Genomic DNA, 14,124 nt, shown 5'->3' on the forward strand with positions numbered 1-14,124 from the left:
TATTCCTTCTTTTGCATCATCTTTTTTCTCTATTATTCTTGTGTTCTTGTGTGAGTTTTACTCTGCGTCATTAGTATCATCACCTATGGCTCTAAAAAGAAGCCTTTTTACTAGAAGCTTTTCCTAAAAGAGACTGTTATTGGAAGGATCATCCTTGAGAATTCAAGAAAGGAGAGAAATGTCAAATTGTAAAGTCTTACGACCTGCTGTTATAGAGGAAATTTTTCTCAATAACTTCAAGTCATATGTGAACATTTGTGAAGGTTTTTTAAGATAATTCTTCATAAAATACCAGATTGAGTATTTTTGAATCTTGCAAGAGAGTTATACTCCAACCTGAAGTTTGAATATCTATCCCTAGAGACATTTATAAAAGGAATAGAGATTTACATTCATAGAGATCAATTCAACATAATGTTTGAAATGTCCTTTTATGGAGTATCCAATATCTATGATAGGCTAATAAAATTCAAAAGATTCCAACTTTCTACTACTATCCTCTCCTTTTTCATGAATCCCATGGGAGATAGGAAGCTTCCTATATAAACAAGCTACTTAAAGGCAAAGATTCATGTGGTGTAGTATTTGATCACTAAGATACTCTTCCCGAGGCAAGATAATCTTTAGGTTATCGTTAGAGAGGATATGGTTCCTTTATGGTTACTAACCCAAAAATTTCAAACAAATTGATTTGACGGGATGCATTTCCATATGATCTACTTCAAGCAAAATCGATCTGTAGGATTATTGATCGGTCACCATTTTCACTATGTTTTTTATGCTTATTTGACAAGAAACCAAGGATTTTAAGACACTGGGTACGCATTATGGTACCTTTAAAGTTAATTTTCATTCCCGTAAGTTATTTAAGCAATTTTATTAATTGTCAGTTTTATTTTGTGTTTTCGTGATTTTACGCTTCGGGTCGTGTTTATGCCCTCTAGGTCCACGAAGAAGATCCAATGGACTCAATGTGAGAAAGTGGAAAGTTCTGGCATTCAAAAAAATAAGATTTCCCAGTTCAGGAGGCCTGACACGGCCACCCGTGTTAGCCTGACACTATCAGTGTCAACCTGACACTGCCCAAAAACTTGATCGGAAAAATAGCAAGTGTACTATTTTGCCTGTTATAGTAATAAAGGGGAAATTCCCCAAATGTCGATCTCAAGGACTACAAGTTAATATTGAATTCAATTCATCGTTCAATAAAACAAAAATTATAATTGGGGTTTTTAAATTCAAAATTATAAAAATAAAGGCAAATGAAAATAATAATAAAAAAAATACGGGTTTGCAAGGTATGAGGAACAATGCCAAGGAAGGTGTATGATTTATCCATGTAACAACTCTGAGTTACTATTGCATCAACAAATATCAATTACTACCAGTTCTCAAGGGTATTTTCTTCCAAGTCCTTGGTGAGAAAACCTTTAATCATTCTACCCTAATTTCTATGTCCATAGGCAATTAGGGTGAAGTTAAACTTTATTACATCAAGAATGCTCTGATTCATACAGGGTATCCCTAGTCCTAGGCGATATCTACTGCAGAGTAATCTAATGAAAACCTTATCAATGACGGTCCAACCTTATTGATAACCATACAGCAATCACGATTGGTCCGAAAGAGAAAGCATTAAACACATCAGAAGATTAGCGTAAAAACAATATTATAAATGCAATCATAAACTCATAGTCATTACAATTCTAAATCAGGGACATCCCCTAGCATTGGGGGGTTTAGCTACTTATATTGTTCAAAACAAATTCAGGATAAAAAATACACATTACAAGTAATTGGATGACTTGGATCTTCAATCGCTTCCGCTCATGAAAACCTCCCGCTCTCTGAATTCCTTGATCTCTGTAATCCTTGCTCATCTGACAATTCTGTGTTCGCCTCGTTCCAAGATCCCCCATTTTCTATTGTAGAAAATATCCTAATATAGTGAAAATCCCTTGGCAGAAGATGGAAATCTCCAAAATGTCCCTGCAGCTTAAGCCCGGTGAAAAAGCCCGAAAACTGGAAAATTAGCGTTTTGGGCTAACACTGGTTGTGTCAGACTGACACTGGTTGTGTCAGACTGACACTGGCCGTGTCAGACTGACACTGGCCGTGTCAGGCTGACACGGGTGGTCGTGTCAGGCCTCCTGAACTGGGAAATCTTCTTTTTCTGAATGCCATTGGATCTTCTCCGTGGACCTGGAGGGCATAAACACGACAACCGAAGCATGAAATCACGAAAACACAAAATAAAACTGACAATTAATAAAATTGCTTAAATAACTTACGGGAATGAATATTAACTTTAAAGGTACCATAATGCGTACACGGTGTCTCAAAATCCTTGGTTTCTTGTCAGATAAGCAACGAAAACATAGTGAAAATGGTGACCGAACACAACCCCAAACTTAGCTCATTGCTTGTCCTCAAGTAATGTCATATACGACAAAGTGTCACTTCCCAAAATTTGTATTCTTACCATGATACTGCTGAGATCTTTCGCCAATGCCTTCACTTTCCCTTTTATAGTTCCTACTTTTCCTATTGAGTTTTCTGCCGCACTTACTCATCAAGGTACCACTTCACCTGTCAGCTTATATCACACTCTCACCAAGTCTCTCGGGGTTAAACCGTTTTCACTCACAATTCAAAATATGCAATATCAACTCATAAGTTTGAATAGTTTCTCCTTTCATATCAACTACACACAACACACACTTTTCGAGGTCTTTCGGGTTGTAACGGGGCTTGGGTTATGATGTGGTAAATACAAACAAAAGGAGAAACAAGTGGTTTTGAGTTCAGAGCCAATATCATTATTCTTTTCACTGTGTTTGTTCATTTTACTTCTTTTCTTTTTCAATTACTCAGTTTTTTTAGCTTCTCTTTTTTTCAACTGAGTGCTCTTCCTTCGGTGAGTGCTTCTTTCGAACCATCGACTACATTTCGTTTTCTCATTTTTCAATGGTTGTTTTTCTTCTTTTTAATTTTTTTCCGCACTCACCTTGGTTTTTGATACTTATGGGGTTTACCCCAAACTTAGAATTTAACACAACTTAATGACATCACATTGACTCCGAACATGGTAAGGAAGTATTTTGGGCCGCGGGTTACATTTATGTGGTTAGACAAACCAAGGGTACAAGCTCAAATGGGGTTAACAAAGGATAACATTCACGGGATGGCTAGAAAGGCTCAGAGCTATAATCAAACAATGTGCCTCAGTGTATGTATACATACAGTGAAATTCTCAGAGAACCTATACAAAGTCAGAGTGATAAACATATACCTGAACATCGCTCATGATGACAAATGTGTTTGGCTTTTTATGCACTCACCATGTTAGGTAAAGCTTGACAGCGTCCTTAGTACTTCGAGTATGGTGTGGCTTCTTACTCAACTCGAAATGCACAAGGAACCTACGTTAGTTGAGTTTTAGAAGTTACGTCCGATCTTTTCTGAAGCAGTATCGACTTTATGGGAAGATCCTTCACAACAAGCAACCGTAAATGGAGTGGTCATTTCATCCACTACCACTCATGGTCATCACCTAATCCAATAGTACACAAAAACCCTGAAATACATGCAGCACATGATACCTGATAGTAAAAATAAACCAAATATGAACCGGTAAAAATTAAAAATTGGGAAATAATCCACAAAAATAAAAGCAAAAAGCATAGTAAAACCTCCCCCGCACTTGAACTAAAAATTGGCCTCGATGTTTTCGAACAAGATAGAAGGAGGGTGACTCATAATACCCTACTAAGGGGGCTGGGGCGGGAAATGCGACATGCCCACATGAAATTCAAATTTTCCAAACAAATTTCAAATCCGCAAGCCTGACACGGGCCATGTCAGGTTGTTGTTCTGCTCATTTTTCCAACTTTTTCCATATGAGTACCTTCTCCCTTTTATGCAAGGCACTGCGTAAACCTAAAATAACAAACAAACACAACCAATAATTAGAAATAAAAATGTGTGGGTTGCCTCCCGTGAAGCGTTTCGTTTAACATCGCATGACTCGACTGTTCATTTTCCCTTGTTATTGAGGGATTTCAGCCATAGTTTCTTTTTCTGAATCTGAGTGATCATAGGGTACTTCTTCTTTGGAATCCAATATAGAGTTTTTGCATCTCCGATGAAGGGTTCTCTTGATTTCTACATCAAAAAGAAATTCTGCTGATGGCTCTCCTCGCATACACATATTAGTGAATGAAAATATATAAATGACAGAAAAATAATTTTATTGCATAGCAACAAAATTTTAATTAAACTCGATATTTTGGCAGTCCACGACAACGGCGCCAAAAACTTGATCGGAAAAATAGCAAGTGTACTATTTTGCATGTTATAGTAATAAAAGGGAAATTCCTCGAATGTCGATCTCAAGGACTGCAAGTTAATATTGAGTTCAATTCATCGCTCAATTAAACAAAAATTACAATTGGGGGTTTTTAATTCAAAATTATAAAAATAAAGGCAAATGAAAATAATAATAAAAAATACGGGTTTGCAAGGTATGAGGAACAATGCCAGGGAAGGTGTATGATTTATCCGTGTAACAACTCTGAGTTTCTATTGCATCAACAAATATCAATTACTACCAGTTCTCAAGGGTATTTTCTCTCAAGTCCTTGGTGAGAAAACCTTTAATCATTCTACCCTAATTTCTATGTCCATATGCAATTAGGGTGAAGTTAAGCTTTATTATATCAAGAATGCTCTGATTCATACATGGTATCCTTAGTCATAGGCGATATCTACTGCAGAGTAATCTAATGAAAACCTTATCAATGGCGGTCCAGCCTTATTGATAACCATACAACAATCTCGATTGGTCCGAAAGAGAAAGCATTAAACACATCAGAAGATTACCGTAAAAACAATATTATAAATGCAATCATAAACTCATAGTCATTACAATTCTAAATCAGGGACACCCCTAGCATTAGGGGGTTTAGCTACTCATATTGTTTAAAACAAATTCAGGATAAAAAATACACATTACAAGTAATTGGATGACTTGGATCTTCAATCGCTTCCGCTCATGAAAACCTTCTGCTCTCCGAATTCCTTAATCTCTGTAATCCTTGCTCGTCTAACAATTCTGTGTTCGCCTCATTCCAAGATCCCCCATTTTCTATTGTAGAAACTCTCATAATATAGTGAAAATCCCTTGGAAGAAGGTGGAAATCTCCAAAACGTCCCTGCAGCTTAAGCCCGGTGAAAAAGCCCAAAAACTGGAAAATTAGCGTTTTGGGCTAACACTGGCCATGTCAAGCTGACACGGGTGGTCGTGTCAGGCCTCCTGAACTGAGAAATCTTCTTTTTTAAATGCCTGAACTTTCCACTTTCTCGCATTGAGTCAATTGGATCTTCTTCGTGGGCCTGGAGGGCATAAACACGACAATCGAAGCATAAAATCACGAAAACACAAAATAAAACTGACAATTAATAAAATTGCTTAAATAACTAACGGGAATGTAAATTAACTTTAAAGATACCATAATGCGTACACAGTGTCTCAAAATCCTTGGTTTCTTGTTGGATAAGCAACGAAAACATAGTGAAAATGGTGACCGATCAATTATCATATGGATCTTTAATCACCAAGATATTAGTTGTTGTTGGATTCAACCCAATGGGGGAATAAGTGGACCAAATTCACTCCAAGATTAAATACTCCTCTCTCAATAGCATGAGGTCCGTATCTTTCGAGGATAAATGAAGAAAAAATCAATGGATAGAGTCGAAGATGTAGTCCAGTCTATCATAGAAAATCATAGTCATCAATAACCTTTTAGAAATATCTCAATAAAATGGCCTGGCCACTCAGAACTTGACAAAGGACATGGTTATCATCAAGAGAAACACTTCAAGATATGATATTAATGGAAATAAGTAGTCTCACTTATGTTATTTTATCTATAGTATAGTATTTGAGTCTATTTAAATTTTTCACATTTTCATGCTTTCTAGAGTCTTCAAAATTCATAGCTTTTTACTTGTCAGCATTCGAATTCTAGCATTTGAATTAATAAAGCAATATTTTCCCTTCTTTACAAAAATATGTTTAACCTATGTGTATTTTTTACTTGCATGTTTTAAATTACCTCCTAGTATATATTCCTGTCTTTTTTATTATGTTAAATGGGGAGAAGTGTACTCTTAGTGGAAGTAAAGTATACTTTTTACACTTGTGAGGTGGAGTTTAACCACTCCAAAATTTATCTAATTGTTTTATATTTTACCCCTCCATAAGAGATGAGTTTTCACCATCGAAAAGAGGGAGAATGTGGATCTATGCGCTTGCAGGTATAGTCAATAAGAGATCTAAGATGGTGAAGCTTATGGATAGAAAAATTGCAACTCAACTAAAAGCTACATAATTTTGATAATAACAACACTTGAAGTTAAGAAACTGTTGAATATTGCTCAACAGGTCAAAGATGAACAAGATGGTTTATCAAGCTATCCTCCCAAATAAAGCTACACTCTTGAAGAAGTTCTTAAAGATCAAATCAACAGTGGAGTTTAACGACTTTCAAGTGAAAACTTAGGTTCACCGATTGTTTAATCTCTCAATCTCTTAGATGACGGTAATCAACAAGAAGATATCTCAAGCCACATTAAGAAGATTAAAGAATCTTGTATGATGCTAAATTTAAACATAAAGATTCCAATACTCGAAGCTTTAGCATTGTGAAAGCTTGACTGGTCATGTCTGTTTGAGTGACCAATGTCTTATAATGACATAAGGGTATTTCTGAAAACATTATGGTTAAATTACACACACACACACACACACACACTAAATATTTTTGAGAAGCCTCTCATTTCTTAATTAAATTTACCAAAGAAATTTTTTGGAGGCCTAGTTAGTGTATTAGAAGAGTGTCACATTGATTAAAAGATACGTTCTAACAGTATATCAATTAGATCTTCTGCCTAATATATTAGATCATGCTTAGTTGTGTCTAAAATTGATTGAGGCAACCTCTTAATGATTGTTAATGGATATATATATATATATATATATATATATATATATATATATATATATATATATATATATATATATATATATATATATATATATATATATATATATATCAAAACCTTCCATTTGTGGCTTTAGTAAACAATTGTTTACAATGCCTAATCGATTATGACATTCAATTGGCCAATGGATTATTTCCCAATTTATACCACATGTTGGCCTATAAATAGAGAGCTTCTGTATTACTTTTTCACGTCTAAAAAATTGATAAAATTCACACATTTAAATTCTCTCATCATCTTTCTAAATCTCTCATTTTTCTCACATAATTTAGTCATACTGCTTCGAGAGTGTTCTTGAGTCTAAGTGAGAAAAATTATTTTGGGTGAGAGCAAAATTGTAAATTTACCAATAGGATATTTTCTCTTGAGAAAATAATTCGTCCATAGGAAGTTGTTATTTTGGTTGTAAATTAAACTAGTTAAAAGCTCTTGTATATTTGGGGGGTTGCCTTAGGAAGTCTTTTTTTGGTTTGTGAATTTCGCCATTGAAGAAAAAACTCTCTGTTGGTTCGTGAAGATCAACCAAATGAAAATATCTACAATGATTATTGAGGTCATCCTGATTAAAAGCTCTATCTGTTTGAGATCAGCTCGATTAAAATCTCTCTTGGTTTTTGAGTTTAGCCCGGTGGAAAACCTTAGCAAGTTCGAAATCAGTCTATAAAACATCTCAGTTTAGTTCGTTATCAGCATGTGTAAAATCCCATTTCAGTTTTGAGGATAACCAACTCAAAACTCTATCTTGGTTTAAATTAGCCTGTGGAAAATATCGGTTTGGTTTGGAGACTAACCTTTCTAAGCCTTGTCAGCTGATTGTTTTGAAGCTAGCCTGGAAACTTCATTGTCTTGTATAAGGAGATTCTTGGGGACATCGTTCTAAAAGATCTCAAGTTTAGTGGATACTCTCAAGAATAATTATTGGAGACACAAGTAGGTCACCTTAAGGCTGAACTTGTATAACTCTCTAGTGTTATTTCTTCTCCATTATCTCTTTTACTTTTCGATAATTTTCTTTCCTTTGGTTTCCCGTTGCCAATTTATTTATTTATCTTATGAAATATTTTCAAACTCTGATTTTACAAATGATTTTGTTTTAAACCAAATATTTTCAAACCTCGATAATTCATCCCCTTCTCTTGTGTATGGAGTCACATGTACAACACCGGAGCGGACACTGCATCTAATGTCGCGTGGAACAATCTAACATGGATTCTTTTGTAGATGTTTTCACAAGGGATCACGGGGAAATTCACATTCATGGTTCTTTCATCTGTCCCTTTATCCAAAAGAGACTGACAGCTTGATAGTTTCACATGGAAGAGTGGATGAATAGTTGAACGCTAATAGACTTCTGCCTTCAAACTACTTTAAATCTCGATTATATAATATTAATCTCATGAAGACTCCAAATGTACTTTAGATAAATAGGAGCTCTTGTCATCAATGAGGATTCCTGATATTAAATGATTGGCTATGGTGGTGATTATGACTAGTGGAAGTGTCACATTATGAGTCATATTCACTTTCTCACAATATCGAAATCCTAAAATAGGTTTGTCATTTTCCTACCTCTCGTTCACCATCAATGAGTTGGGGGAGCTTTATGGTGGGGGTTATTACTCAATAGATGATTCGTCGTCAATTGAATCAACATAAAGGAAGGGGAAAGATCTCGAGCTTAGAAACATGTGGTGTCTTTGATAACTGGATCAGTTGTCATCTTCTTCTTCTTCAAGTGAGCTCATTATAGCAATTCGTGATTTTTGAATCAGATAGATATGATTGTGGAATTCGTAGAAATTAGAATTTGATTCCCATAGATGGTGTCACGGTTCCGTTAGTGAACTAGAAATATATGGTGAAGTGATGGAATAGAGCATTTGTGTGGTTCAATCTTCTGGTATGGGGGAGAGGAGGCAGGCCTACAAGGTTAGCGCTCCAACGCCAAAGTTAGTAAGTGGATAACAAAAGAGTTGAGTAAGTTATGGTTATAATATACCTTAGATATTGCATATGATACCTTATATATGAACGACGGTTAAAGATTCCCCATGTTTCTAGGCGTGGAACGAAAGGAACCTATAGATAATATTCATAAGTGGATTAATCGTCCATGCAGTGGATCGAGTATGAGTCTTAAGGTCGTGGGTGCCCTATACTTTTAACACCTTATGACTTTGAGCTGATGACTCGACCTTTGTCATTGGACTTCTGGCTGGACCAGAACAACTACTTATTTCTCCATTTGAAGCCACCATCTTCCATCTCTTTAGCTTGTTTGTGCAAACATATGGAGCATTCAGAAATCATCGATGCATAAGATAATAAATTTTATTCAAATTGATACAATATTTCTTTTTTTGAATTAAGTAGTCTAATGACGGAAGTCCATCTTATTAAAGATGAACAGGTGGAAGGTTCGAATTCGTGTCCTTGCACTCATATCTCTATACAGTTACCAACTGAGTTGTTTTAATGAGACTACAGTATTTTATTTTTATTATATGTGATTATATATATCTGAATTATTATTGCATTATTAAATTTAATATAACTTTTTAAAATTATATATATATATATATATATATATATATATATATATATATATATATATATATATATATATATATATATCAGGATCAAATGACACCAATGTGTCAAACTTAGTAATATGACACCTCCAATAATTCTTTACTATATGTCCTAATAACAAAATTCACCGTTGGATTGAAAGTTATTATCATATAGATCATGTCAATAAAATTTCGCATTAATAAAAAATCATTTGATATATTAAAGAGAATGATAAAAATTAACGGGTTTCATAAAGTTTTGTAAGACGTTAGTTTTTATATATCACGTTGACATGTCATATGATTTTCGATTGATATTAAATTTTATAGACATGATCTATATGATAATAACTACCAATCCAAAGGTGGATTTCGTTATACGAATATTCGGTAAAAAGTTATCGAATGTGTTATATTATTAAGTTTAACACCTTAATGTCATTTGATCTTGATCATATATATATATATATATATATATATATATATATATATATATATATTTAAAAGCATTTTATCATTTTAGTTTGGTGTCTTATATCCAATTTCACATTTTTTTTTAATTTCTGTAATCAGTTTTCTTATCTTATGTGTAAATCGCTGATACAAATGGGCCTCTGTTGGGCCTTTTATCATTTTACTAATTTTAGTAAAAACTGTTTCCGATGCTAAATGTTAGGAGAAAGCAGTTGAAATTTTTATGTTTGCACATTTGAGTCATGGTTAGAACAAGTTACCTGATGCTTTCATTATCACAAGTTATTTTTCGGTCACACTTTCCTAAATAACTAATTACTTGGGATTGGATTGGATCGGAAAAGATCACTCTATCCAACGTTTTGGTGGTTATTTCCTTTCACTGTTTTCTCTGTTCTATTTCTGTCATAAACCAGGATTGTCTGTATTTGTAATGTTAGTGTCATATCTCGCAGAATGTGATAGCAATCTTGAAGAGTGGTGCAGTTTTGTGTTGCATCGCAGTGTGGAAACATGTCATTGAAAAGTATAGTGAGTGAACTGAAGGGAATTAACAATAGAATATCAAAGCTCTGTAGTGGTTCGAAATCAGTCGCTATAGATGTAACTCCAACTGAACCTTTTCAACAGGGACAATGGGCGAGTCTACCACCTGAATTGCTTTCGGACATAATACGTAGGCTTGAAGAGAGTGAGACATCTTGGCCTGAGCGTACTGTTCTTATCTTTTGTGCTTCGGTATGTAAATCATGGAGGTCCGTTACGAAAGAGATCATCAAAACTCCTCAGCAACGTGGACAGATAACATTTCCTATTTCATTGAAGCTGGTAAGAAATTCTTCACCCACTTTCTTTTCTAATCCAAAATTTTCTTCTCACTCATGTTATTTTTATGTTATCTTTCCTTGTATGAATAGCCCGGTCCTCGCGTGTATGCAATGCGATGCTTTATCAAGAGGAACAAAAAAACTTCTACATTCCTGTTGTACTTAGACTCCGTGCCAGGTAAGTATTTCATTGAAGATTGTGGTTGATTGTCACTTTTTGTATTTTATGATCCATTTATTTAAGCAGTTTGTTTTGGTTGTAATTGTATGGTATAGCGGAGAATGAAAGTAGTAAGTTGTTATTAGCCGCGAAAAGGATAAGAAGGACCAAATTTGTGATATCCTTGGCAGCCGATGATTTTTCTCGAGCCAGGAACAAATATGTTGGTAAACTGAGGCAAGTCTTTGTCGATACAAACATTGATTTACCATCCTGTCTCTTATAATCTTCGCAACTTGATTGATTTTTATACATATGGCAGGTCTAATTTTTGGGGCACGAAGTTCACTGTATATGACGGTCATCATTATCCTTCAATATTCGATGAAACTTTATCTCCTTCACAAGAACTGAAGGGAAAACGTCCGATGAAAGATTCATTCTCTGTAAGCCTGTCAGAGCCGTTGGAACGGAAACACAATGCTCCGGGATGGGATGAGCAGCGTCTGTTACGTTTTCTAGACGACAAGGAACATGCTGTTGTGTCGTCTATAAAGAAATATGAACTTTTAGCTGTTCTTAATGGTTCTCGTAATGTTTCTCCTTTAGAGCAAGAAAATGTAATCTTGCATTTTGGGAAGACTCCTACAAAAGATATATATATCATGGATTACTATTATCCACTCTCTGCCTTTCAAGCCTTTGCCATCTGCTTGACGGCAATGTGATCATCTGCTGATTTGTCGCAAATACCAATGCGCAGAGTTAATCAAACACCAAGAACTGAGAAACTCAGGTAAAGGATATTGATTAGTGGATGAACGACTGATATTAACACAGGATGAAGAACATGCATGAGAGAGACAGCCGGGGACTCAATCCGTTTCAAGTGCATATTTACATCTAGTACTTTTTTTTTTTAATTTTTAACAAACTACCAATGTGGGACTTTTTTGTTATTAGAATTTATTAGTTTGAAAGCTTAAACTGAAGGTGTAGCAACAATCAATTGTGGGACTATTTTTACCCTATTATTGTTAACTGTTTGCCTTTGTTTATTTTTAATTTTATAATATTGTTAAATTTTCATCTTATACTTGAGAGATTTGGGAGATTGCATACATATTTGAAAAATTGGGTTGGAGCTATACCCGAGTCGAGTTTAGGAGAGTCTAGCTGCCCCGATTTTCAAGCATCCTATGGGACAACACCAATCTTGTTCAACATCAATGAACTAAAGCGAACACACCAATCCAATGGTGGTTCATCCACGTGATAGATAAGTGATCGGTCTAAGATAAAGAGTCACACTTAAAGAAATGCGAGGTTTAATTTCCTTTTGTTATTTTCAATCTCACAATGAAACAAGTAGCATAATGAGTAATAAGTCGATAATAAAAAAAATTATGCAAATAAGTTAAATTATTATACGACTTAGATACAAATATTTGTGATTTTTGTTGACTCTGCGTTGATGAAATTATCACTTAGTGTATCCTGTATGTTTGACGCCTAATATACGGGTCAATAAAATTAACCTTGGCATCAAATTCAATCCATATGAAACTATCCGTGTGTCGTCCGATTCTTGGCAATGTTGGTGAAGATGATCCCTACTAAAAGAAACTAAGAAAGAGGTAAATAAAAGTATGTATTTTATAGATTTTAATTTTACTTTTTTTTTCTTTTTGGAGAGAAATGAATCAAAACGAGGAGAAAGTGTGAGCTAACATTTGGTTTGTTATCAAAGAGTATATTTATCATGCTTAGTTTTGATATAATCAAAGTGAACAAGTGTCGTTTTACAAATATCACATGTAATTTTTAGTTGGCTTAGATGGGTTTTTGGTTCTTATAAATTGGGGTATTTTTGTACAGGTCATCATAGTTTGCGTTTTTTAAACTATTGGTCCCTATATTACAAAACAGATAATTATATGGGCTTAAGGCCCAATTGTTTTTAGGTTCACTTAAATCCACAAGTAATCAATGTACATGATTTAAATAAGCTATATAAACATTAAATGTAAGTCTAACAAAAAACAATATGAGACTATACCATATCTCATTGTTGCGTATTAACCATGATTGTAAAATTTTGATTGGGTAACAAAATTATGTCTTGCCTGTGACCAGCACATAATACTTAGGTCAAGTAGCAATCTGAGTAATCATTATTCCATCAAAGCTAAAGACTTTCTACAAATTGGTTTATCTTTAATATACAGATGATAAACAAGTTCATTTTAGAAGTTTTATCTAGTTATATTGAACTCTGAATTATTTGTGGAGATAGTTTGTGTTCATATAACGAGATTACACAGTTTTTCGATCGCAACTGTAAGTCTAATATTTGACGGTTCAGTTAATACATGCAATTAAGAGTACAAAAATTACAAAGTCGTTGAGATTCAACAATTCAAAACATTACCATTTAACTTCTTAACTGGACATTCATTGCGAAGTTCACTAAACACTCAAAGGTGATTGCCACCAAACATATAAGTATTATGAAATTTCAATGTAGAGTTTAAGTATTATGGAAGGTGAGAATCTTTAAATCCCTTCAAGTCTCTTCCCCAAGTGTAAATATTCATATCAACTGATGCAATAATAGACATAGAGATAATGAAACTTTTTGAAAACAATATAATATATTTTGCAACGATAGACATAGAGATAATGAAACTTTTTGAAAACAATATAATATATTTTGCAGGATTAGAGAGTACCTTGGAATTTAATCTAGTTAAATATTAGCCATGTTTACAAAGTCTGAAACATGTAATAGTAATGAATTGCTCATCTTAACACAATAATTTGTACATTATATTATGTGATATTTAGATGGCATTATATCTTCCTAGCTGAAGATTAGACAAAACCGACTATTAGTTTATTCTCGGTGAAAATCAATGTGACTTTAGTGTTAGAAAAGTAAACCCATAAAGTACTATTAGAGAGGAAGAAGTCTCTAAAAAAAGAGGTCATGAATGAGTGAGTTGCAACAAAGAGTGCATTA

General features: G+C 34.2%; 1 protein-coding gene across 1 annotated transcript; it reads left to right on the plus strand.

The window, feature by feature from the left end:
• The first annotated feature begins 10,370 nt into the window (after positions 1 to 10,370).
• Positions 10,371 to 12,043, plus strand: LOC127074566 (tubby-like F-box protein 2). Its single transcript, XM_051015890.1, has 4 exons — positions 10,371 to 10,480; positions 10,571 to 10,943; positions 11,033 to 11,120; positions 11,219 to 12,043. The coding sequence occupies exons 2-4, from the start codon at positions 10,629 to 10,631 to the stop codon at positions 11,386 to 11,388; spliced, it is 573 nt and encodes a 190-aa protein (XP_050871847.1). The 5' UTR covers positions 10,371 to 10,480; positions 10,571 to 10,628; the 3' UTR covers positions 11,389 to 12,043.
• The last annotated feature ends 2,081 nt before the right edge of the window (positions 12,044 to 14,124 follow it).

The sequence above is a fragment of the Lathyrus oleraceus genome, chromosome 4, assembly GCF_024323335.1.
Source record: "Lathyrus oleraceus cultivar Zhongwan6 chromosome 4, CAAS_Psat_ZW6_1.0, whole genome shotgun sequence".
Lineage (NCBI taxonomy): Eukaryota > Viridiplantae > Streptophyta > Magnoliopsida > Fabales > Fabaceae > Lathyrus > Lathyrus oleraceus.

Coding starts and splice junctions, on each gene's coding strand:
- LOC127074566 (XM_051015890.1), top strand. CDS start 10,629: ATGTCATTGAAAAGTATAGTGAGTGAACTGAAGGGAATTAACAATAGA. Junction 10,944..11,032: donor TTCCTATTTCATTGAAGCTG/GTAAGAAATTCT, acceptor TTGTATGAATAG/CCCGGTCCTCGCGTGTATGC. Junction 11,121..11,218: donor GTACTTAGACTCCGTGCCAG/GTAAGTATTTCA, acceptor TGTATGGTATAG/CGGAGAATGAAAGTAGTAAG.